Below are 23,599 nucleotides of genomic sequence, written 5' to 3' on the forward strand. Positions count from 1 at the left end.
CCCCAAAGTGGCCATCTCAGTTGAAATGGCTTCAGTTAAATTCCCATTTATTATTTAGGTTCTTTGGGTTCGTGCTCTTGGGTCTGTGTTTGCAGTGGTACGCAAGGAAGCAAAGAGCAGACAAGTTGTGTCTCTTTATTGCTACAAAGTGGGTTCAGACAGCAGATGGGAGAGAGGAGTGACATGTGCCACCTCCAAAAAGCCTGCCTTTAACACCCTTTAGCTCTTCAAGCAAGCTAATTCACATAGCAATTAATCAACTATATATGGCACACACGACCTCGTAATAAACTGAGAGCGTCTTTGCCTGGTTGAACATGACTTCCTCTGCTCTTTGTCTGGTTGCAGTGTTACATCAGGGCTATTTTGCTTAATCTTTGCATGCGCCACGTGTGTGGTAACTATTTAAAATCCTGATGACTTGTCTCGCAAAGCGTCAGTCCACTGCACGTGCCAGAGTTGCTTTTGCTTTTGAAAGGCGCCATCGCATCATACAATCCTAAGGGTCATTGCTCTTCTTTCTAATTAGCACCAAAAAAAACAAAAACCCAACCGCGAGCACAGGTGCTGGCAGGTTCAGGCACAGCTTCCTCCTTGGGTGCTGAGGCAGTTTCTTGCTGGGTTGCCTGAAAGCCGAGGCCAAGCTGCTCCTGGGATGGGGCCAGGCAGAAGGTCCCTGCGGTGGGGAGGGGACCTGGCCAGCTGTGGGGCTGTGGCGTCCCCAGCTCCCACGTCCTCGCCTCCCAGCAGCGCAGTTGGCTCCGTGCTGGGGATTGTTGCATGGCTGAAGGGCTTGCTCTGCTCTGCGTCCGGGTCCGGGCATCCCCAGGTGGACCCAGCGGACCCTGTGCAGGTGTGGGGCTGGGATGTGGGACCCGTACTGCTCTGCTGAAGCGCATCAGCTGGGGGGGAAAACGGCCACTGCCGCCTCCCACAGTTTGCGCGATGCCTGAGCATCGCTGGGAAGGACCTGGGCAGCCTGAGGGCAGGGGTCTGAGAGAGGGAAGTGTTTCACTTGCGTGGATAGGACATGCCGGGCAGGGGTGCAGGAGGCGGTGCAGGGTGCAGGTGCTGCAAGGGAAGGCGGGGGATGAGAGTGAGGTGCTGCCCAGCCTCCACTGCACGCAGCGGGGCTGGGAAGGCAGCTTGCAAAGGGGTTTCCCCCATCTTGCCCCTTTGCTGCACCGCACCTTGGGGGTGTCTCTTGAGCTACTGCAGACGAGGGGCTGCCATGACAGCAAAGGGATGGAGGCAGGCTCCATCCGACGCATCCCCTTCCATGGGAGGGGGTCAGCATGCCCCAGGCAGAGGCCCGGGCTCCCCGCTGTCCTCCGCGCATACCCCACAGTCCCCACGCACCCCAGGGCTCGCGGCAGAGCCTGGCATGGGCACACTCACCGCAGCCATGCCGGGGCCAGCGGCCATCATCATATGAAAGGGGCGCTCGGCCCCACCGCCTTCTCACAGATCCAGAAGTGCAGGTCTTCGGGACCAGCGCACTGGGCAGCTTTGATGTTCCCACGGCTTATTATGGCACAGGACCCATTCGACTTCGCCTGCCACGGCCTGGATGGGGAAACAACACATCAGGGGGCCACCATCGACATGTCCACCATTCCCTACCGAGGCAGCCAGGGCTGCTGAGGGCTGCCTCTTGCACGCTCGCAGGGGAGGGGTTGAATGCTGCAGTCAAAGACTGCAAATGCAGTCATACCCCAGTCCTCCCCTACTGATTTCACAGGCCGAAGCCTCAGCTGATGCATCCCTGCCCTTCCTGGGGCAGGCTGAGAAAACCCTCTGCAAAAGGTTTTCATCCCTTGCGACTCCCCTGAGCTTCCTCCCTGCTTGAGTCTCAGCCTCGCTGCTGGGGCATATTTCATCCCCGCAGCGTCTGGCAGTGGGGGGAGCCCGGTCCTCCCCGAGAGCGTGTGGATGGACGGAGGGGCTGCCCTGGGACATGGTGGGGTGCAGCCCCCCAGAGCGGGGCTGAGGATGGAGGCACCGGCAGCGGGCAGGGGCTGAGCACCCGGTACCCAGCCAGATGGGTCTGTTCCTCCCCACTGCTCTCAGACACCGCAAGAGGAAGCCGTGGCGAGCCGGAGAGGGGGTGCACGTGGCGGGGAGGAGCCCCGGGACCCTTTGCGGGCGGCAAGGCTCAATTTCCCCTCAAGGAGGGACCAGGGAGGCACATGGGGGATAGATAAAGGTGGTGCTCGAACGCTTTGTCTAGACCCCAAATAAACCCTGTGGTTTCTTTTGTCCTCTTTCGCTGCCTCCTGCTCGTGCATGCCCTGCACGTGCCCCACCTGAGCCTCGGCTTTCCGTTTGCACAGCCTCTGAGCATCTCGTCGCACCACTGCACCCGCCTCCCCTCGGCCTCAGCTGCTTTCATGCTCTTTGTTGCCCAGTGCTTGTGCCTGGGACTGGGTACCGCTGGGATTTAAAATGCTTCCTAAAGCCATGCTGGAGGAGAGAGGGTTTTGGGAAGAGGCTGTGCTGCTGGGTACCTTTCATAAAGGGAGCCATCCACCCAAAACCAGGCATCTGAGACTCCCTCGTCTTCTGCGTCCCCTTCATCCAGCCAGCCATAGTCATACCAGGGGAAGCTGCTCTTCTGCAGCCCGATCCAGTATGGGATGTCTGCATTCTTCAGGAAGGCCTGGGGAAGGAGGAAAAGGGCCTTTTAGTGGCTTTTCCATGGTACCTATGTGCTGCAGCGTTTGCTGGGGGTGGTCATCTCCCCAAGGAGCCCCTGAGGCTGGAGATCCTTGGGGCAGGACAGCTAAGCAGCTCTGGTGCCCTCCTCCAGCTTGGGAAGCATCCAGGGGTGCCGGAGGCTCTCTGCGCCATGTCCACCACATCCAGAGATCAGCCTCGCACCCTCCAATGTTTTGGCAAACCAGGGGCCCCCAGAATGGTGCTGGCCCACCTGGGGAGGCCAGGGCTGGATGCACCAGCCCCTTCCCTCAGCTCCCCCAGCACCCTACCGGCACGGTCCAGCGACTCCAGGATTTGGTGACCAGGAGCTGAGAATATTTCTTCTCGCACTCATCTCTGCTGTCCTCCCAGGTCTTCTTCTCCGACGAGATGAAGAGGCATTTGCCCCTGTACATCAGCCAGCCTGAAGGGCAGCAATCTGGGGGCAGGGGCATGGCTCAGGTCTTTGCTCAGCCACAGATGCCCTGGGGGGGACTGGGAACAGCCCCACATCTTCCCAGCAGACATCACAGGCTCAGCCTCTGCTCCAGGCATAGCGTTGACAGGACAAGAGGTAACGGGCACAAACTTGAACACAGGAAGTTCCATCTAAACATGAGGAGGAACTTCTTTCCTTGAGGGTGGCAGAGCCCTGGCACAGGCTGCCCAGAGAGGTGGTGGAGTCTCCGTCTCTGGAGACATTCCAAACCCGCCTGGACGCGTTCCTGTGCAACCTGCTCTGGGTGACCCTGATCTGGCAGGGGGTTGGACTAGATGATCTCCAGAGGTCCCTTCCAACCCCCACTATTCTGTGATTCAGCCTTTGGACCACCCTGTCCCCACCATGTGGCCAAAAAAGCCAGTGCACCTCCGCACTACACCTGTGGAGGGGTGCCAGTTCCCTGGGGTACCCCGTCCCTGCTCCACCATTGCCCTACCTATAGCCGTGCAGGAGCGCAGGATGGCCACAGTGCTCTCGCTGTTATTAAGCTTCCCCTGCACCTCCTGCATCTCCTTCTCCGTCTTCCCCAGGACGCCCGTGAGGTGCTTCAGCTCAGCGCTCAGGCTCCCCAGCTCCAGCTGGCTGCCGTTGCCCTCCCGCCAGGCTCGCTGCAGCTCCGCTCTGGCCCACTCCAGCTCCAGCCGCATCTGCTCCAGGCTCTGCTCCCGGGCACTCACCTCCTGCGAGAGGCGGCCCCGCTCGGCCTCGTACTCACGGGAGGTGTCCTGCAGGCTGCGGGTGACCTGCCAGTCTGGGGACAGGGTGGGTGAGCTGGGACAGCGGGCCCAGCTACATCCCCCCTGGGCAGGGGGACATGCGACTGACCCTCCTTGGGGGGTAGGATGGGCAGGGCAAGGCAGGGAGGTGTCCATGCTGGATGGGAAAGGATGGGAGAGACATGGCAGGAAAGGGGCTGGGCAGGACCTGGCAGGGGAGAGCAGGGCAAGGCAGGACAAGGTGTAGGAACAGACTGGGCAGGGCAGGGGCACGGAGGGAGGGTGCAGCAATTCAAGGCTGGGAAACGCCTGGAAGGGAAAGAAGGGGAGCAGAAATGGAGAATGAGGTGGGAAAGATGGGTGATGGGAGGCAAGGGAGGCACCCATGGTGTGCGAGGGATACAGGCCAGCTTGCGGCAGACAGAGCAGAGGGACCCAGCCATGAGCATGGTGCGTGGACATGCCTCTCTTCACCCCCCCACGCGTCTCACCCATGGCACCCACCCCAGCCCAGCTGCCTCCCTCTCCCCATGCTGCCCAGCCACCCCTAGCCCCAGAAGTGCCTACCCCACCCCTGACTCACAACAAGCCCCCAGGGCCACAGTGGCCACCAGCAGCAGCAGGCAGGTTACCATCAGCCCCACAGGGATGCACCACCGCCAGGACCAGCGCCCTGTAAGACACAACCAACCGGAGGCATCACCTGGCGAGCTGGGAAACCCCTGGAAACCCCAGACCTCCTGCCTGCGGGCAGCGAAATGGCAGCGTGGTGGCACAGGTGGCACAGTGTGGGCACTTCCTCTCTTCAAGGATGGCAACGGGAGTACCCCGAAATGCCACCCACTCCCCGTGCCAGGACCTCCCTGGGTCCCCTGGGCTCCAACTGAGAACTCACCTGTGCTGGGCTGGGCCCCATCCCCGTCCTGCCCCGTCGGCTCCGGCTGCATGTTCTCGTAGGGGCTCTCCGCCTCATCCATGCCAAGGGCTGTTGGAGGAAGGCAGGAGAGAGCGGCTGAGCCCACCAGGCTGGGCATGGCAGGGGCAGTGTGGCAGGGTGCTGTGGGCTCTCACCTGCCTCCAGCGCCTGGCTGGCCATGCTCCGGCCCCCCATCACCTTGGCAAACCTCAGGTCAGCATAAACCATGCTCTGGGCCATGTGGGCAAGCGCTGGGCAATCCCCGAGACCTGCTGACTCCCACCCTGCCCTCAGGATGCCTTTCCAGGATGGTCCTGCTCACTGGCGATTGCGTCGTCTCTCAGGGGTGCAAAGGAGAAGTGTGGCAGTGTCTGCAGAAGCAGAAGTTTGCTCTGAGATGTAGCAGATGGGACCAGCGAGGCACAGCTGTGGGGACCAGCACCGTCTTATTGGTCCCAGCACCACTGGCCCGTCCCCTCCCACGTCCTGAAAGTGCTCATGGTCCCCCTGGGCCAGCACGGAGCCAAGGCATCATGGCCTGAGGTCAGGGCAGTGACAAACCAAGGATGGACCCAAATCTCTGGGCCAGCAGAAAGCTAGGGGAGAGCAGGGCCAGCCTGGACACAGGAGAACATTGCCCTGGGGACAGCCCTGGGGAGGGCTGGAGTTCTTCATGGATGCAGATTTCCCCTCCTGACCTCTGGTACTGGGAATTCCCCAATGGTGTAGCTTGTGTCGCTGCCTTGTCCTCTCCCTGGTCTCCTCCTGGAAGACCCCGGCTTTAGCACCGCTCCAAAGCCTGCCAGAGATCTGCACAGAGCAATGACACCCACTTTGCCTTCTCTTCCCCAGACTAGAACCCCAGCACTCACAGCGTCTCCTCCTCAGTCCCAGCCCCCATCCCCTCAGCATCTCAGAGGTCTCTACTGAACTGCATCCAGAGGAAGGCAGGGTTCAGAAGGGGCACTGAGTTGGGGACCAGCTGGGCACATCTGGACACAGCCAGTTCCTAGGACAGGACTGGGGGTGTGCAGCGGTACTGGGGGAGCACAGCATTGCAAGGCCACTCTCCATCACATCTGCAAGAGCAGAGGAAGTCCTCCATCACCGGAGAAAGGCAAAAATCACAGCCAGATTCAAACGGGGCAGGAAGGAGGTTTGGAAAGCTAAAGGTTGAGCAGCTCCCACACAATTCCCAGGAAGATGATGGACCACGTCCTCCTGGGCATGCAGTGGTCCAGGGCCAGGGAGGACATGGTGGTGGCTGCAGGAAGCCCAGCAGGACTTACCAAGGACAAGTGGCCCCTGCCTGACCTGCCTGCCTTCTGCTGCGGGAGCAGTGGGCTGGGGACGGTGGGAGAGCAGTGGAGGCCATTTATCAGGACCCTTTGAAGACTGGGACATGGTCCCCTGTGGTCTTCTTGCTGGCAGAGTGGGGAGATGTGGCCAGGAGAAGGGGAAAAGAGCAAGAGCTCATGCTGCAATGTTGAAATCCCTTTTAGGCATTAAGGTGAACTTTTCTGCACAGCAGCAATGCTCAAACCCTGGACCAGAGTGCAGAGAGGGGGAACCTCCACCCAAGATGGGCCCAGCCCCAGAGCCACTTGTTGCCACATGGAAGCCGGCACCGCCCTCCTCTGACGCAAGGATTTGGGTCGATTCTCAGTAGACTGAGCCCGGCAGCCCTGCCCAGCTCCGTGACGCCGAGCTGCACCACCCCACCGCCATCTCAGGGGACCCTGAGCAGTTTCGGGGCGTGGAAGGAGACAGGATGGCAGTGCTGGGGCCAATGGCAGAGCGCTGGTCCCCATTGCTGTGATTTCCACCTCCCGTCCGCCGCACCTCACAGCAGACTTCTGCTTCTGCAGAAACCAGCCGCACTTCTCTTTTACAGTCCTGAGAGAGGGGGCGAGTGCAGTGGAGCAGGAGCTGCCAGGGCCACCAAGGCAGCCCGAGACATGGCCCAGAGCGTGGTCTATGCCGACCTGAAGTTTGCCGCAGCCCCCCCGCTCACCGCCCCTGCCTGCCCTGCAGTCCACGATGAGGACGACAGCCCCTACGAGAACGTGCCGCTGGGGCCGGTGCCCACGGAGCCCAGTCCAGGTGAGATCCCAGCTGTGGCCACCAGCGTGGGAACGGCCTGGTGCAGGGTGGGCAGCGGGTGGTGGCAGTGGGACCACGGGGTGATGCTCGTGGGTGCTCATCTCTTGCAGGTCGCTGGCCCCGGCGTTGGCGCGTCCCCGCAGGGCTGCTGGCAGGCAGCCTGCTGCTGCTGCTGGTGGCCACCGTGGCCCTGGGGGCTTGCTGTGAGTCGGGGTGAGGGCAGCAGGGTAGGGGGTGGTTTGGGGAAGGGCGGAGAGTGCTGGGAGCAGGTTTGGGGCTGGATGAGAACTGGACTGCTGTGGGGTTATCAGGGCTGTGGGCTGCCAGGCCTGGGGGTTGCCTGGGGCTGGTGGTCCAGGGCTGGTTGCTGCCTCTTGCATGGCCACCCTGAGCTGCCCTCCATCCGCCTGCACTGCCCCTCATTGCCTTCCCCTTCCATTGCCTCCACTTTCCCTTCCCTTTGCTTTCCCTTCCCTTACCCTCCCCTTGCCTTCCCCTTGCCTCCTACTACCTTCCTTTTCCCTTTCCATTGCCTCCCACTGCTTTCCTTTCCTACCCATTGCCTTTCCATTGCCTTCCATTGCCTCCCCTTGACATCCTTGGGGTTGCCTTGTCCCTCTCCCCATGCCCTGGACTTGCCCATCCTACCCCCTGAGCAGGGTCAGTCCCACATCCCCCTGCCCTGGGGCTGTGCCATCCCGCTGTCCCAGCTCACCCACCCTGTCCCCAGACTGGCAGGTCACCCACAGCCTGCAGGACACCTCCCGTGAGTACGAGGCCGAGCGGGGCCGCCTCTCGCAGGAGGTGAGCGCCCGGGAGCAGAGCCTGGAGCAGATGCGGCTGGAGCTGGCGTGGGCCAGAGCGGAGCTGCAGCGAGCCTGGCGGGAGGGCAACGGCAGCCAGCTGGAGCTGGGGGACGCCAGGCAGGAGCTGGCTGAGCTGCAGCAGGAGATGCAGGAGGTGCTGGGGAAGCTCAACAGCAGCGAGAGCACCGTGAGCCGCCTGCGCGCATGCGTGAATACAGGTAGGGCCGTGGCGGGGTTGAGGGGGAACAGGCAGTGATGCTGCCGGGCAGATGTGGGAGCTGATCCCAGCCGGGTTGAGCCCCCTTGAGCATCCGTGGGAGGGCAAGTGCCTGAGCTGTGTCCCCACCCCCAGAGTGCTGCCCCTCGGGCTGGGTGCTCTACAGGAGCAAGTGCCTCTTCATCTCAGCGCATAAGAAGAGCTGTTGGGCCAGCTATGAAGACTGCAGAAAGAAAGACGCTCAGCTGCTCATCCAAGGGAACTGGCCATCCTGGACGATGCCGGTACAGAGCAGGGGGGCTGTGACGCTGCAGGAGGGTGGGGGCGATGGTGGGGCCAGTGGCAGTGGCATCTGTGGAGGTGCTGGGATGGCACAGTGAGCCCTGGGTTTCCCATCCCAGGGCTCGTCCCAGGGAATGAGCACAGCCGGTGCTGGGACTCCCGGGCACCAGGCGAGTGCTGGGCATGGGGCAAGTGGTCCACAGCTTCTCTCCCCTCAGGATTTTATGTGGGCAAATGGTGCCATTTACTGGATTGGAGCACAATTTTCTGACACAAAGGTGGATGTTTTCCAGCAGGACAGCAAGCCAACGTAAGTGCAGCAGTCCTTGGCACAACCACCTGCCCCTTAGCCATGCCGGGGGGGAAGAACATGGCCATTCCTCAGACTGATTCTAGTGCCAGGTGCCCTGCCCACCCCAGCGACACTGGGACGTGTGGAAAGAGGTGCCCATGGTGAAGATGCTGTCACTGCCCCTCTGAGACATGCCCTCTCTCCTAGGTATCTTGTAGAATGCAAGCTGTCAATTAACAGCAAAACAGAGAGTTCAAAATGGTGGAAACAGTACCCGTGGATCTGTGAGAAACCCCCGGAGCTGATCAACACATCCAAGACCCTCCTTTCTCTCCTGGCCAAGGCCTGACTGCGCCGCTACCCAACTCTGTGACAGGACTCAGGGACAGGAGCTGGGGGTGCATCCTGAGACCCTCTCCCCTGCGCACGTATTGCCTCGACCGCATTGCAAAGTGCTGAGAAAGGGTGTCTGTATTTTACAGCAAGGCTCATGGAAAAAAAAAAAAAAGACCTTCTTCCCCTCTCTTGCACTCATGCATGCACTTATACCACCTTGCACCGTCCCTCTCTGTGTCCCCGTGTGCCGCGGCCAGTGCAGCTCACAGTGACCCGGGACTCTGGTACGAATCCCAGCTCCCGCCTGCTGTGCTGCCCCAAGGCTTCCCTGGTGCACTGATGGCACAGATGTGCCATTTGCGTCTCTTCGGAGCTTGGGGATGAAGGCCCATTGGTGTCCCCAACTTGGCCTCTTTGGGGAGTCCTGTGGATTTACTGCCTGTCCGTTCCCTCAGCATTGGCAGCCACCATCCTGCCCTTTCTCCTGCCTCCGTCACCTGCCCGGGGCTTGGGGCTGGGCCTTGGCTGGGGAAGGTGCAGGCAGCGGTGCCATCAGCACGAGAATCTGCTGACACCATGTGGGAGATGGGGGAGCACTGGGGAGCCCTGAGGCCATGGCGGGTGAATGAGGGAACCCTGAGACTATGGGGGGAAAAGGGGTGCACTCAAGAGCCCACTCAAGAGCACTCAAGAGACCATGGGGTGTGAATGAAGCATCCCAGAGGCCATGGGGGAAATGGGGGTGCAGTGAAGATCCCCAAGATCACGGAAGGCAAATGAGGGAGACCTGAGGCCATGGGAGGAAATTGGGGGTGAGGTGAGGAGCGTTAAGACAGTGGGAGGGAGGGGCGAGCACTGAGGAGGCTTGAGAACACGGGGGAAAGGGGAGACCCCTGCCACCATGGGGGAAAGAAGCCTAAGACCATAGTGGGACCCGAGCAGCCAGGGGGGTGATGCAGGACCCCTGTCCCCAACCCAGCTGGGGTGGGTGGGGGAGTCCAGGGGCAGCACTGACCCTCTCACTGAGAGTTTCTGCAGAAAGACACCTTTTAGACGGGGAATAAGGCAGAGACCACTTTTTGAAGCTGGATGTGGGCAGCTGCTGGGAGAGGAGGTGTGGAAGGAGGCTGGTGGAGCCAGCCCACAGCATGGCGAGGCTGGAAGGCTGGGACCTGATTGCAGGAGGTGCCCTGCAATCTCAGTTATCGTTCAAAACAAGGACTTGCTGTGTCTGGCTTGTGCTGGGGAGCCCAGACATGGTCTCCCCAGTGCCCACAGAAGAGCAGGCTCCCTGCCCATGGAGCCCTGAGGTCCAGCCACCACGATCCACGGTGACATTGGGCTCTGCCACCCCAAGGACATGCTGCTGACTCCTGTCCAGCCTCTGGTTCGTGGGTCCCCTGTTCAGCATGCCTGCTTGCTTGCTCATCTTGATGTGTGGGGTTTCTCCTCCCTTCCCAGCTGGAGGAATCGCCCTTTCCCCCATCCAAGCCCAGCAGACTCCCATCACCCAGGTTCTCCAGGCCCCTCTGAACACCAGTCCTGTCCTCCAGCATATCCACTATTGCCCATTTTGGTATCGCCCAGCAGCTGGCTGAGGCCTTCTCCATCCCATCATCCAGGCCACCAGTGAAGGCTTCAAGGAGCATCAGCCTGTCCTGGTTTGAGGTAAAACAGAACCAATTTTCTGATTTGTAGTTTTACTTTTTAGCTGGGCCTCTTTTAACTGACTGAAGTCTGAAATTAACAGCATGTTGTTCAGAAACTGTTCACTCTCAGACTGATAAGACCTGATAAGACTGATAAGAGGGTCAGAAGTGGAGAAGCATAGAGGGATCCCACCCGCAGGGAGGAGCAGACAGGACAGGTGGCCCAAAACTGACCAACAGGCTATTCCATCCCATATGCATCATGCTCAGTATAAAAGCTCAGGGATCAAAGGGGCAAGGCTGCTCTGGCTCGCTTTTTCTTCAATGGCCGACGTCTGAGGAGAACCCTGTCTCTTCGTCTGCCTTTGATCCTGATCCAAGCATTCCTCACTCTAGTTCCAGAATTCAGCTCCCGCCTGTCGCTGACTGCAGTCTGGGACTTTCCCTGTGTCTGCTGGTGATGCGATCGTCATCCTGGGAGGTGGATACAGGTTTGTATATATTGTATACATTTTTTTTCTTTAATTTTTATTATTCTATTATTATTTACTCTTTTCTTATTTATTATTATTTTCACTAAAGTAGTTTAATTATTTTTCTAAACTCTTAAATCTCCTTATCTCTTCCTCGCCTCTCTGAGGAGAGGGGGTGGGGAGGGCCATCTGTTGTTCTGATTGGCCATTCCGGCCAAAACCACGACACAGCGCCAGGATCAACCCCACAGAGATGTTGTCAGCTGGATGAGGGCATCACTGACACTCCTCTGCAGCCCTCCCTTCATCTAGGTTTCCACCCACCTTCTTCTCCTCTTCTCCTGGACACATCTCCCCACTCTGCTAGCAAGGAGACCATGTTCCAGACGTCAAAAGTTCATGACAAATGGCCCCCATTGCTCTCCCCTCATCCACAGCCCAGTGTTCCCACAGCAGCAGGCAGGACAGACAGGCATCACTTGTTCTTGGTAAATCCTGCCTGATGTTCCCCCTCCACCAGCATGTCCTCCCTGGGCCTGGACCATCACATGCCCAGGAGGATGTGCTCCATCTTCATCCTGGGATCAAGGCTCTTCTCCAACTGGGATAACAAAGCTCAGCTCTGGGACAGGCTGTGGCCAAGGGCAGGTGATGGAGGGAGGAGAAAGGGCAGCACAGGAGCCAGTGGCAGCCAGTGAGAGAGATGAGGGGCAGCCAGTAAAACCAAAGGACTCCCCGAGGGGGACAGCGTCAGGGCACCAATAGCACCATCATACCCAGCTTCACAAAGTGCAAGAGGCACAGAATCACACACAGAACCACAGAATGGTTCAGGCTGGAAGGGACCTTAAAGATCACATAGTTCCAACCCCCCTTCCATGGGCAGGGACACCTCCCACTAGACCAGGCTGCTCAAAGCCCCATCCAGCCTGACCTTCCTCTCAAATCCGCCTCAGCAGAAGACAGCAGAGGTAAGCAGGGCTTGGTACCGGCATCCCCTCCCTGGGTTGGGGGAACGGGGGCTGGAGGGCAGGGACATGGGCGTGAGTGTGGAACACAGAAATACAGTCTGTTTTCCACAAGTCTGGTTTTAAAATGCAGACACCTTTTTTCCCAACCTGTATCCCCAGAGCTTTGCAAACCGGCTGAGGCAACAGTGTGCAGAGATGTAGCTGTGCAGGAGGGGAAGGGTGTCTTTGCTGTGCACCCCAGCTTCTGTCCCTCAGTCCTGCGATGGAAAGGGAGTCACAGAGTTCACCCCTTGGCCGGGAGAGGAAAGAGGGTCTTGGATGGGCTGCTCAGATTCGGGGGGTTCTCACAGATCCGTGGAAAATTGTTAGAGCAGTAGAAGTTGCTTATCTCCCCATAGGGTGTTCTTGCACAGAGGGTGAAGGGAAGGAGCATGAGAGAGGTGCCACCACCGTGCTTCCAGCCCACTGCCAGCCCCGTGGTACCCCCCATGCAGCTGCAGTCCCAGAGACCCTTAGCTTGGGCAGGAAGGCCAGACCACTGCCCATGCCCAAGCATTGGTCCCATGGCCAGGAACAGATGCCCAGGCAGTGCCCAACACCTCTACCCATGGCTGGTGAAGGTGGGAGAGGTGCAGATGGCCAAGATGAAACAACTTATTCTTTACACAGATTCTCATACAGCTCCTGAAGTTTATCACGATAATTTTGATATCTCCTTCAGAGATGGCACCATGCACCTGCACAAAATGCTGGGGGAAAAGAAGCTGTTGACTGCCTGGTTCATGCCCAGCACCCACCTGGTACCCGGGAGTCCCAGCACCAGGAGCCTCAGTGGGAGGAAATAGGAGGCAATGGGAAGGGAAAAGGAAGGTAATAGGAGGCAAGGGGAGGGTAAGGGGAGGAAGAGCAGAGGGAAGGGAAAGTGGAGGCAATGGAAGGGGAAGGCAGTGAGGGGCAGTGCAGGTGGATGGAGGGCAGCTCAGGGTGGCCATGCAAGAGGCAGCAACCAGCCCTGGACCACCAGCCCCAGGCAACCCCCAGGCCTGGCAGCCCACAGCCCTGATAACCCCACAGCAGTCCAGTTCTCATCCAGCCCCAAACCTGCTCCCAGCACTCTCCGCCCTTCCCCAAACCACCCCCTACCCTGCTGCCCTCACCCCCACTCACAGCAAGCCCCCAGGGCCACGGTGGCAACCAGCAGCAGCAGCAGGCTGCCTGCCAGCAGCCCTGCGGGGACGCGCCAACGCCGGGGCCAGCGACCTGCAAGAGATGAGCACCCACGAGCATCACCCCGTGGTCCCACTGCCACCACCCGCTGCCCACCCTGCACCAGGCCGTTCCCACGCTGGTGGCCACAGCTGGGATCTCACCTGGACTGGGCTCCGTGGGCACCGGCCCCAGCGGCACGTTCTCGTAGGGGCTGTCGTCCTCATCGTGGACTGCAGGGCAGGCAGGGGCGGTGAGCGGGGGGGCCGCGGCAAACTTCAGGTCGGCATAGACCACGCTCTGGGCCATGCGTGTTTGCGCAACTTTGGGCAGCAGCATTTTGGGAACTCAGGGCTGCCTTGTTCCGCTGCGGTCAGGTGGCAGGCTGTGTCTGCATGAGGTGGAGCCACCTCTTGATGTACAGAAAAGCAGAAGTAGTTGCTTTATTTGGAAAAAGTGTTTTTATTTCTGAGGCCGCTCTTGCTTTCGGGGTTGGGGAATGAATGAGCTCCATCCTGGGCAGGACACTCTGCATCCATCTCCTCAGGTTGTAAGGACCCCTGAGACCCGTCTGTACTGGCCATGCTGCCCCATACATCTTCCAGCCCCTTCCCCATCCCAGCCCCTGCTCGGGAGACAGGATGCAGTGATGGTGATGGCTTGGTCCTCCACATGTGGCAGGAGGGACCCCAGGAATGTCCAAGCCGGAGCTGCAGAGGTGATCTATTATCAAAACCATAACAGCCCCCAGGACAAAAGCACTCCAAGCCAAGCCCCAGCAGGCCTTTTAGGCTCTTGCACATCACCCAGCCTCAAAGCAAAATGAAGGTGTTTGCTGTGACCTCCTCAGAACAAGCAGGCACCAGAAGACAAGCTGCTGCCCAGCCCAAGCCCTCCATGGGACTGGGAAGGCAAAGTGTCGCCTCTCAGCTGCCTTTCCCGAGAAGCACAAACCCCAGTCAGCCACCATGATCAGAAAGCCCAAAGCTTTGGGGGACCTGCTCCAGCCTGCACAGGAGGCTGGACGGCATCGTCATGAAGCCATGAGGATGCTCGGGTTGATGTTTGTTCCCAGCCACTTCCTGCAGTGCTGCGACAGCTGTCATTTCCCACCAGGCAGTGATGTGACCGAGTCAGTGAGCTGGAGGAGGCACTTCCATCCCACCACCCCCATCCTCCAAAGCCAGTCACAGCATCCAAGTGCCAGAGTTTATTGGCAAAGTGCAGAGATCCAGCGGGGTAAAGCAGTCTGAGTGAGGAGCTAGCAGCAACTGGGTTGCCCAGGTGCTGGGAACAAGGTGGTGGGACAGGCTGGAGGTCCCCATGGTCATCAGGGCCCTACACAGGTGTAGGTGGTGTTTCCCCAGAGGAAGGCAGGGGATGAGGAGTGGAGCCACTGGAGGGTGGCTGCGTTCTGCTCGCAGACCCAGCCGAGGGCTTCCCCGCACCAACCGCCTGACAGCCCCAAGCCTGACACCCTGCCGCAGGCCAGGAAGGAGCTGGTGGAGCGCTGGATTGGGAAGAGCCTGCAGGGAGAGAGCGGGTTGAGATGGGATGGGCAGGAAGGGCTTGGCTTATCCCATCAGCATCTCCTCCAGCCAGGGACCAGAAGCTGCACAGAGATGCTCTGGAGACAAAGCTCGCCCACCCCGTGGAGCACTGTCCCCTGCCACCCACCTCGCAATTAGGACACATGCCCTGATGCCCCCTCACCCTACCCCTGCCTGTTTGACGTGCAGCCCCCAGCCCCATCTTGCACGCAGCACCCCCAGGTCCCTCCTGGCAGGGCTCGGCACCAGCTGCACCAAGCAAATCCTGGGAATCTGCTTTTGGGGGACCGCTCCAGCCCCTCACCCAGGCAGGGTGTGGGCACCAGGGTCAGGCCCCTTCCCTAAAATGCCCCAGTGCAGCCCTGGGAAGACGAGAGGTGGCCAACATATGGAGCACATCCCTGACATGCCAGTGGGCTGCCTGTTCCCCTGTCCCCCTCCCCGAGCCCTGATGCCAGACCCTCAGTAGCCCTGGCTGGGGACAAGCCGACAGCCTCACCCCTGCAGCGCGGTGCCATCCAGCCACTTCCAGTCAGACCTGGAGCCGTCCCGCTTCAGCCCCACGTGGAAGACTCCCATGTTGGCTGTGCCCGCCAGGAAAGCCTAGCACAGGAGAGGACCTGCATGAGCTCCCTTGGGGGGAAACCCAGCCCCAGCCACGCAATTAGAGATGGGGGCTGCGCAGCTGTGGCACAGCATCGCCATCTCCCTGCCTGGAGGCTTGGCTAGGCTTTGGGTACGTGGGCCAGGGACAGGGAGATGAGAGGATGCTGATGATGGCTGGGTGACTGCTGAGGGACCTTGAGGTGGTCACCAACAGAGCCCGATGCCCGCGGGGAGTTGGACAGGCCAGGCTGGGTGCACTCACCAGGGTGGTGTTGCCTCGGATGGTGACCAGCCGTGCCCCTCTGGAGCAGCAGTCCTCCCTGCTCTGCTCCCAGGTCTTTTTGGCAGAGGAGAAGTAGTAGCAGTACCCCGCATCCCAGAGCCAGCCGGCCGGGCAGAACTGGCATCGCCCTGCATATCAGAAACACAGCCTGGGAAAGGGCAGCTGTCAGGGGCTGCCACCAGTCCCCAGCCCAAGGGTCAGGAGGGTGACACGGGGCAGCAAGGGTGCCAACCAACCCAGCGCACTCCTGTGGCTGCCTGGTGGACAAGACCCTCCACTTGCCCTTGCTCTGGAGCGCACCTTCTACATCCCAGCCCCAGCTCCCCAGCGGGATGCCAGGGCAGATGGGTTGGTTGCATGAAGTTGCTGGCATGGGGCAAGTGGGTCGGGGGGCTCCAGGTTTGGGAGTGTGATACAAATATCATTTGCAAAAGCTGAGAATGCAGTCAAGATTTCAGCTTCACCAGAGACCGGTCGAAAGGGAGCGCCCGATGCCATCCGGCACACGGATGCTCATAGCAGCCATGAGCCTGGTGCATGCCCAGGCAATGCTGAACCACTCTGGGGTCATCTCTTCCAAAGGGATCCCAGCAGTGCAGCCTGTTCAGAAGCTCTGGGGCAGCTCTCCATGCCGTAAGCCAGGGGACAGGCAACATGGGTGAAGAAAGACTTGAGTGGGGGGGCATGTTCTGGAGTAGAGACAGAGCCTGCCTCTTGAAAGGAGCAGCCAGGCCCTCTCCAAACCTCGTCCAGGAGCCTGCCAGGCTCTGTTACCTCTCATTGTCTGTAGCCCATAACTGGGGCTCTCCTCCATGCTCCAGGGACCATGGGTACAGCTCGCCTGCTGTCCTAAATCTACAGAAGAAGAGCACAGGAGTGTCCCCACCAGCCCTGGGCTCCTGCTCCCATCAGCACCCAGTGCCTTCTCCCATGGGACAGCCCTGAGGTTGAGGGTATCCGCCCTCCCGCCCTTTAGGTGACCTGCCACCAAGCCCGCCAAGGTCCCTGATGCTGTTGCTGTGTTTGGGAGCCCATCACAAAACAGGCTTTCGGGGAAAGTGCTTCTGCCTTTCAGTTTCACTGTCACTGCTCTCCCCCCTCTCTTCATTTTTTTGCTACGTGATGGAGCAGGATGCCCCCCATCCCCAAGCCCATGCTGTCCCCCCACCTTCCTCTCCCAGCCAGGCAGGCAAGGTCTTGCCTCATCGATTTTCCTGCTTGCCCCAGAACCCGCAACACTCTCAACCCCAAGCAGGGGAGCCCAGCTCCATGGGCAAGCTGCAGCTCTGTCAGCTGGTACACAGGACCCATGGTGACAACCCTGACCCCAAGACCCCAGCCCGAGCCCGACCCCAGCCCGAGCCCGACCAGCACAAGCTGGTACTCACAGTGGAAGCTCAAGGCGACGAGAATGATTTGTGCCAGCAGGAGCAGCAGGGAGAGGAGAGCCAGGCTGAGGGCTGCCCAGCACCAGGGCAGCCGCACCGGCTGCTGAGGAGCTGAGAAAGGGAGTTAGCTTCAGTCCTGGGGGCTTGGTGGGAGCGGTGGGGACCACCCAGACAGGAAAGGTCTGTGAAACCCGGGCAGGGTCTCAGGAGGAAGCAAGGGAGCCCAGGAAAACTGAGGGCGAGCCCATTTGCAGCACCTTGACCCTCCTAGAAGTTGTTTCCCTGCAGACAGCACTTGGCACGGGGCAGGGGGCGGGGGGGGCGCGGCGGAGAGCAGAGTGTGGGGTGCCTGTGTGCACTTGAGGCACCGGGGTGCAGTGGACATCCTCTGCCCTTGAGCCCCTCCTGCCCCCCACCCCGAGAGCAGGCAGTCTGCAATGGGGATGGAGAGGAGCTGTTTGGGAGAGGACACCCGAAAGGAGGAAGCGAGGGGAGCAGGGTTGGGGGAACTGTTCTGCAGAGGTCAAGGGTCTGCAGGAGGGCAGGGGACCCGCCAGGAGAGCTGGAGTGCCAGGGGCAGGGAGCAGCGTGCCATTACCTGGTGGGGGGGGCAAGCGCAGATCGGCATACATGACGCCCTCTTCCATCTCTCCCTCGATCTCTCACACTGCAGCCCACAGGGGAAACAGCAACCCCCTCCCAGCCCCCTTTGGCAGTCGGGTGTGACACGAAATGGAAAGTGTCATTTCCTGGTGGGGTCCCCAGAGGCACCACCTGGGTCACAGCCCTGGGGGAGGGGGGGGGTGTCACAGTGTTGCCACCGACCGGGGCGAGGGGGAGCCCCAGCCAGGGTGGCGCACAGGAGTTCCCATCTCGAGGGAATCCTGCACCCCTGCCTTCGGGACAGCAAGCGGTGGGGACGTGGGGCCAGCGCCGTTCTGGGCAGCCAGGTTGAGACTGCTCCCCCCTACCCCGATCCCTCGGTGCTCAGCAGATCCATCCATCCTAGGGACTGTGCAGGGAACCTGGGCATCCTTGGAGAGCTGGACTCGGGGTCCTGTCTGCGTACCCAGTCTCCGCATTCCCAAAGCAGCAAGGGCACAGCATGTTTGCTCGGATGTGGTTTCTGCTGCCCTTTTTGCATGGGGCTGCAGCTGCATCTCACCCTTGGAAAGTGGGGTGGGGGGGAGGGACGGGGACTGGGGTGCTCCTTTCCCTCCCTGAGCATTGAGGGCTGCCGTGATGGGCACCCCTGCCATGCCCTCGGGGCTGGGAGGGGACACACACCAATCCCCCAGCCCCTCCGGGGATGGTCCTGTCCCGGGCTCCCTGCCCCACACCTCTCCAGCCGGGCAGGGCCGGGGCGGGGATGCCTGCGGGCGGACCAAGACTCCCTCCGCCGGGTGACGATGGCGGGAGAAGGAGGGTAGGGGGGGAATGGATGTCACGGCCAGGACTACGTTTCCCAGCGGCTCCTCCGGGGGCTGCACATGCTCGGTGCGGCTCCCGGCGACTCCCGGCAGCTCCCGGCGCCGAGCCCGCTGCAGCGCAGGGGAGTTCGGTGCGTCTCCCGGCGGTCCCCGCCGCACTTCCCGGTGCAGCTCCCGGCCATTCCCGGTGCGGCTCCCAGGGCGGCTTCCGCTGCAGCTCCCAGTGGCTCCCAGTGCGGCTCCCGGCGCGGCAGACTCCCGGTGCGCCCTCGGGAGCGGACGGCCGAGCCCCGGGGCTGATCCTTGCCCATCCCAGCCTCACCACCGGGCCCGGGGCCGAGCTTTCCCCCGGCACCCACCCTCAGCCCCGGCGGCATGCCCCGCGGGCGAGCCTGGACGCAGGCGGAGGTGAGCAGCCTCCTGGCGCTGGTGGGGGGCTCGGGTGAGGCCGCCTTGCTCATGGCCTCCACGTCGCGACCCAACGAAGCGCTGTGGCAGGAGATCTCCCGAGGGCTAGCGGCGGCCGGCTACGGGCGCAGCGTGGCCCAGTGCCGCTCCAAGTGGAAGGCGCTCAAGCAGGCTTTCCATTTGGAGCGGGAAACGCGCCGGAGGGCCGGCTGCCACTCGCCCCGGCTGCCCCCACACTACCGAGCCATGAAGAGCATCTGGAAGGCGGCCGGGCGGCCAGTCTTTGGCGAGCGGAGGATGCCAGGTGGGTGCTGGGGACGGGCAGGTGGGCTTGGCAGGGTGGCTAGAGGTGGGATACGGGGGGACCACTGGTACCATCCAGCCACCCGGGGTCCCTTGACAAACTCTTTCTCTTCCTCTTAGACCTGGTGAAGCTGCCCCCCAGGAAGCGCAGGTCAGCCCTTGCTGCCCGCTCTCCATCCTCGCCAGAGCCACCAGGTACCTGTGGGCTCAGGCAGCCAGCGTGGGGCTTGTACCAGCTGTGGGGTGGCAGGCACCCCACATCTACCGGTTATTGAAGCTCTTTTCTGCACCCCCTCACTCTCCTTCTGCAGAGCACGATGTTGGCAGGGACGCCCCGGGCATGCTGCTGTCCCCGCTGCTGCAGTGTGTGAAGGATGAGCCAGACAGCCGTAAGTACCGCTCTGCCCCGCTGCACCGGGCTGCATGGCCATGGCTCCAGCCCAAGTCCATGCCAGCATGATGGGAATGGGACGTTTAGAGTGTCGGGGGGCCCATCACGAGTCCCTCAGCAGGGATGCTCGCCGACGGGGAGGTTGGGTCTTCTCTCTTCAGAGGCTTTGGCTCCAAACCAGCCCCAGAGTGTGAGGGGGAGGTAAGCAGCCTCCTGGCGCTGGTGGGGGCTCGGATGAGGCCGCCTTGCTCATGGCCTCTACGTCGTGACCCAACGAAGCGCTGTGGCAGGACATCTCCCGAGGGCTGGTGGCGGCCGGCTATGGGCGCAGCGTGGCCCAGTGCCGCTCCAAGTGGGATGGGCTAGGAGGGGTCCCCGGCTCTGACCCAGCCTGAGGGTATGGCAAGGCTGCTGGCTGCCCTGGGGCTCAAGGTCTCTAAGGGACAGTGGCCCTTATCCAGCCCAGGGGGCTCTCGCGGCTGTGCGGCACTGCAGGGCATGTGACTCCCCTTCCTTTGGCAGACCCTTCCTCCGTCACACCATAAAGCTTCTGATGAGTTAGGACTGTGTGTGAGGGCCAGAGGTGTCTGCAGCTCCCCTGTCCCGCAGCACACGCAGGGGCAGATCCTACACCCCCCTCGCTGTGCGCATTCCCAGGGGTTTGGCACGGAGGTGATGCAGGATACGTCCCTGGGTCTGATTTGCGTGGGCACCCCGGCCAGCATCCCACACTGGGTAATTACCTTCTGTCTCCCTAAATTCCCCCTGCAGTTTCAAGTGGATGTGGGATTCTCCTTCACTTCCAGTCCTAATCTGTTGTTTAGCGTTGCTGCACGCTGCTACGCCGCTGCTGCCTTCCAGCCCAGAGGTGGCTGCATTGCAGTGGTGGGTGAGTGACTCCTGCTTTTGTATCTAGCTCGTGAAACGCTTTGGGGCCCTGCAGGGCGCTGTGGAGCTGTGGCTAGGGCATGTCGGGCTGCGGGGCTGGCCGGGGCAAGCCAGGCAGACCCCAGGCTGGTGGTGATCCCCATCAGACGGTGCATCTCTCCTCTCTGCTCTCTCCCAGCAGCTGGTAGGGACCACATCGCTGGAGTGCCGCCCACTCCCCAAGCTGTGCCACGTAAGGCTTTCCTTGCCCCGCTTGGCCCGGTAAACCCCCTCAGCCCCACGTAGCAGGGTCTGATACGGTTCTCATTGCAGACGCCGGTGGCTGCTTTCCTCCCCATCCCCTCCTGGGTGAGTACCATGCCCAGGCCATTGTGCTTGTGCATCCCCGGGCAGGAGGCAGCCGCAGCTCACCGGCTGGGTCTGCTCTCCTTACAGACTGTGACACCACCCTGAAGCAGGAAAGAGCTGATCAAAAGGCTGGTAAGGGTCTGCAGCTTCAAGCCAGCCCCCCTGCTCCAGGGGGGGCAGCTCTGTCCTGTCCTGCCCGTGGGGACAGAAGACGAGGGCTCCTGCAGCCAGTGCCAGCTTGGGGCTCTGCGGCAGGGTCAGGCTGAGCACGGGGCTTGGGTGGCTCCAGTGCTCTGGTTGCTCCCTCCATGCCAAACCCTCGTGGCAGGTTTTCCTGGTGAGACGTCCCCGGGGATGGGAAGAGGAAACCAAGTGCTGCCAGTGGCCGCTGCAGCCCCAGGCTCCCTTGGGACATCTGCCATGAGCGAGCAGCCGGCAGCGGGTGAAGAGGTGTCAGACGCAAGCCTGCATGGTGAGTCGTCCCTGCAGCATCCCGAGATTCTCACAGGGGGTTCTCGGAGCAGTGCTGAGGGTTTGCTGCCACTGAACCCCCTCTCTCACTGCAGGCTCTGGTGTGGCAGGCTTGCTCCAGAGCGTCCAGCAGCTGCTGGTACAGATCCTACAGACGTCGCGGCAGCAGCAGGCGCTGCTGGAGAGCCTGGCCAGTGACACCGTCTCCCACCTCCAACTCCTCTCCCACAGCCTGGTGCAGGTGGGAGAGACCCTGCACCAGCTCCTGCTCCGGCCACAGACCCACCTCAGCCCCCTTGGCCACTACGGTCCCCACGTGCCCCTTTTCGAGGGTGGCCCCGGGGTGCCCTGTTCCCCCGGCTCTCCCCACGCCTCCCTGGATCACAAAGAGGAGCCTCGGGTGTCCCCTGCCACTGGCTGCACCCCACCATGATTGCCACCATCCCCAGCCCCAGGGGCAACAGCTTTGCTACACAGCCCCGGATATTTTGGAAGTTTATAGAAGAGAGACATTTTAATAAAACTAAAAATAGCTTTTTTTACCAGCGATGACAACCGACCGATTCTTTCCCCCTCTCTGTGGGATGTTCCCCTTCTCACTTTCGAGATGAGCAGAAGGGGAACTCGGCTATTTATAGCCTCTGAGAAACTCCCAGCCCGCACACCGTGGGGCAGATGTGCTTTCTCTGCCCCTGCCCACTTCTTGACAGCTTCCAGTTGTGCCTAGGACCGCCAGGACCTGGAGGATGTGCTGCCGTGCTGTGGAGGGGAGCAGGGCTGCCACGGGCTGGGGAGGGCAGAGAGCCCAACTGGGGCACAGGCTGCATCCCACTGCAAGGGAAGGAGCCGGGGTGGGCGATGCTGGGCAGCACTGGGGCTGGGGAGACAGCACAGGCTGTGGCCGTGGTCTCTCCATCACCAGGTCCTCGGTGGGTGTCTTCTAGTGGGTGGGCTGGGGGCTTGCAGCATGGTGCCGTGAGCCCCGTCCTGCTCCCAGGGCTCAGGACAGGGATCACCATCAGGTAGCAGTAATTGCAGGCGTGCTGTGTTTGTCTGCAACGTTCTGCTTCACAAAGCGGTCTGGCTCTTGCCTGGACCCCCACCACCTCCATCCAGATGCCCACATCCTCCATGAGGATGGGGTGAACATGTTGGCTGCCTCCAGAACATCTTGGCCATGTCCAGGGAGAGGATGTAGCCAATGCCGCTGGCATAGGGCGGGTAGACATCAGGACAGTAGTCCTGCAATGCCAGGAGCCGCTTGCTGGAGGGCTGGCAGGTGACCTGCCACTTCTCCCAGGAGAAGAGGGACCCCACGTAGAGGCCGCTCTATGCCAGGTTAAGCCCAGCCAGGAAAGCGGGCAAGCAGTCCATGTTGAAGCAGTCCTAATCCATCCTGAGGATGTAGCAGTGCTGGCACTGCTCAGATGCCGGGCATGACCTTCAGGGTGAGGTTGCTGTACCTGTGCCTGTAGCTACCCAGCAAGACGTCCCCACATTCCTGCCCTTCCCACTGCTTGCCCCGGCCCACTGCTGCCTTGGATGCCCCACCAGAAACACTGAGTGCCAGGGGCTTGCCAGGACATCCCACATCCTCCGGATGATGTGCTGAGCCTCTGCGTGGTCCACCATGGACATCATCAGGATGAGCAGCACACACCAGCTGGCTTGGGCACCTTACATGTGGCCAAGCTATGGAGAGGGGCCAGGGGCATGGCCAACAGGGTGAGGTGGCCGGGGGTGGCAGTTGCTACAGCACCAGTGAGCAGCAACGTTGCAGTCCAGACAGCATGTGGCAGGGCAGCGTGGGCGAGCAGGGCTGGGAAAGCCCGTCACCTCTCACGGCACCATCCGTCAACCCACGCCAGCTGCGCGGCCTGGGTCAGAGAGAAGGTCCGTGCTGTGGAGGCATGCCTGCCCCATGATGCAATGAGAAGGGAGATGGGGCCTGTGGGGGCTGCTGGGAGCGGGTCCAGCCTTGGTGGGGATGGTGCTCCCACGGCTGCACATAAACCAACCTCTGTGCTCCTGAGCAGGGAGCAGAAAGCGGTGGGCTGCTGGCCAGTAGCTCTGGCCCCAAGCCTGACAGCAGTGGGGCCACTGCCTGAAAACAGCTTTGCCCACCGGGGCCTGACTGGGGTGGGTGAAGGTAGGAGAAAGGTGGGATCTCCTTTCCGAGCCCTGTTGCTTACAACCAGTGAGGTTGGAATGGGAAGGCACCTTTGGGCAGTGGTTGCCCGTGCTCCCCACCATCCTGCTGTGCTCCCTCTCATCCTTCTGTGCTCCCCACTACCCTGCTATGACCCCCATCATCCTACTGAGCTCCCACCACCCTGATGTCATCCCCATCATCCCACTAGCTCTCCA

General features: G+C 61.1%; 4 protein-coding genes across 7 annotated transcripts; 2 read left to right on the top strand and 2 right to left on the bottom strand.

The window, feature by feature from the left end:
• Positions 1–120: 120 nt before the first annotated feature.
• Positions 121–5,225, bottom strand: CD72 (CD72 molecule). The gene is made up of 8 exons (XM_074570063.1): positions 4,987–5,225; positions 4,811–4,900; positions 4,499–4,588; positions 3,636–3,950; positions 2,988–3,136; positions 2,508–2,659; positions 1,399–1,566; positions 121–1,071 (listed from the first exon to the last, which is right to left on the bottom strand). The coding sequence occupies exons 1-7, from the start codon at positions 5,069–5,071 to the stop codon at positions 1,428–1,430; spliced, it is 1,020 nt and encodes a 339-aa protein (XP_074426164.1). The 5' UTR covers positions 5,072–5,225; the 3' UTR covers positions 121–1,071; positions 1,399–1,427.
• A 1,540-nt stretch (positions 5,226–6,765) lies between these two features.
• LOC141736406 (B-cell differentiation antigen CD72-like) lies at positions 6,766–9,046 on the top strand. The gene is made up of 6 exons (XM_074570515.1): positions 6,766–6,934; positions 7,045–7,137; positions 7,665–7,958; positions 8,093–8,241; positions 8,458–8,549; positions 8,739–9,046. The coding sequence occupies exons 1-6, from the start codon at positions 6,790–6,792 to the stop codon at positions 8,878–8,880; spliced, it is 915 nt and encodes a 304-aa protein (XP_074426616.1). The 5' UTR covers positions 6,766–6,789; the 3' UTR covers positions 8,881–9,046.
• A 5,450-nt stretch (positions 9,047–14,496) lies between these two features.
• On the bottom strand, positions 14,497–17,640 carry LOC141736274 (killer cell lectin-like receptor subfamily G member 1). Its single transcript, XM_074570217.1, has 6 exons — positions 17,592–17,640; positions 16,994–17,104; positions 16,380–16,460; positions 15,585–15,733; positions 15,216–15,319; positions 14,497–14,692 (listed from the first exon to the last, which is right to left on the bottom strand). The coding sequence occupies exons 1-6, from the start codon at positions 17,638–17,640 to the stop codon at positions 14,497–14,499; spliced, it is 690 nt and encodes a 229-aa protein (XP_074426318.1).
• Positions 17,641–18,531: 891 nt separating this feature from the next.
• On the top strand, positions 18,532–21,776 carry LOC141736061 (uncharacterized). Of its 4 annotated transcripts, none has more exons than XM_074569716.1 (8): positions 18,532–19,135; positions 19,255–19,329; positions 19,446–19,523; positions 20,595–20,645; positions 20,726–20,761; positions 20,849–20,893; positions 21,090–21,233; positions 21,328–21,776. In XM_074569716.1, the coding sequence occupies exons 1-8, from the start codon at positions 18,799–18,801 to the stop codon at positions 21,663–21,665; spliced, it is 1,104 nt and encodes a 367-aa protein (XP_074425817.1). In that variant the 5' UTR covers positions 18,532–18,798; the 3' UTR covers positions 21,666–21,776. The 4 variants fall into 4 exon arrangements, with proteins under 4 accessions (XP_074425817.1, XP_074425816.1, XP_074425815.1 ...); XM_074569715.1 differs by having other exon boundaries at positions 20,592–20,645; positions 21,328–21,733; XM_074569714.1 differs by having other exon boundaries at positions 20,592–20,645; positions 20,726–20,893; positions 21,328–21,772.
• Positions 21,777–23,599: the final 1,823 nt, after the last annotated feature.

Source organism: Larus michahellis, chromosome Z, assembly GCF_964199755.1.
Source record: "Larus michahellis chromosome Z, bLarMic1.1, whole genome shotgun sequence".
NCBI classification, from domain to species: domain Eukaryota; kingdom Metazoa; phylum Chordata; class Aves; order Charadriiformes; family Laridae; genus Larus; species Larus michahellis.

Coding starts and splice junctions, on each gene's coding strand:
- LOC141736061 (XM_074569714.1), top strand. CDS start 18,799: ATGCCCCGCGGGCGAGCCTGGACGCAGGCGGAGGTGAGCAGCCTCCTG. Junction 19,524..20,591: donor GAAGGATGAGCCAGACAGCC/GTAAGTACCGCT, acceptor GCTCTCTCCCAG/CAGCTGGTAGGGACCACATC. Junction 21,234..21,327: donor GTCAGACGCAAGCCTGCATG/GTGAGTCGTCCC, acceptor CTCTCACTGCAG/GCTCTGGTGTGGCAGGCTTG.
- LOC141736406 (XM_074570515.1), top strand. CDS start 6,790: ATGGCCCAGAGCGTGGTCTATGCCGACCTGAAGTTTGCCGCAGCCCCC. Junction 8,242..8,457: donor GGCCATCCTGGACGATGCCG/GTACAGAGCAGG, acceptor CTCTCCCCTCAG/GATTTTATGTGGGCAAATGG. Junction 8,550..8,738: donor CAGCAGGACAGCAAGCCAAC/GTAAGTGCAGCA, acceptor CCTCTCTCCTAG/GTATCTTGTAGAATGCAAGC.
- CD72 (XM_074570063.1), bottom strand. CDS start 5,071: ATGGCCCAGAGCATGGTTTATGCTGACCTGAGGTTTGCCAAGGTGATG. Junction 3,951..4,498: donor TGTGGCCCTGGGGGCTTGTT/GTGAGTCAGGGG, acceptor CCCTGTCCCCAG/ACTGGCAGGTCACCCGCAGC. Junction 2,660..2,987: donor GGAGTCGCTGGACCGTGCCG/GTAGGGTGCTGG, acceptor CTCCTTCCCCAG/GCCTTCCTGAAGAATGCAGA.
- LOC141736274 (XM_074570217.1), bottom strand. CDS start 17,640: ATGGAAGAGGGCGTCATGTATGCCGATCTGCGCTTGCCCCCCCCACCA. Junction 17,105..17,591: donor GCGCTTGCCCCCCCCACCAG/GTAATGGCACGC, acceptor TCCCTTTCTCAG/CTCCTCAGCAGCCGGTGCGG. Junction 15,734..16,379: donor TGGGCTACAGACAATGAGAG/GTAACAGAGCCT, acceptor TCTGATATGCAG/GGCGATGCCAGTTCTGCCCG.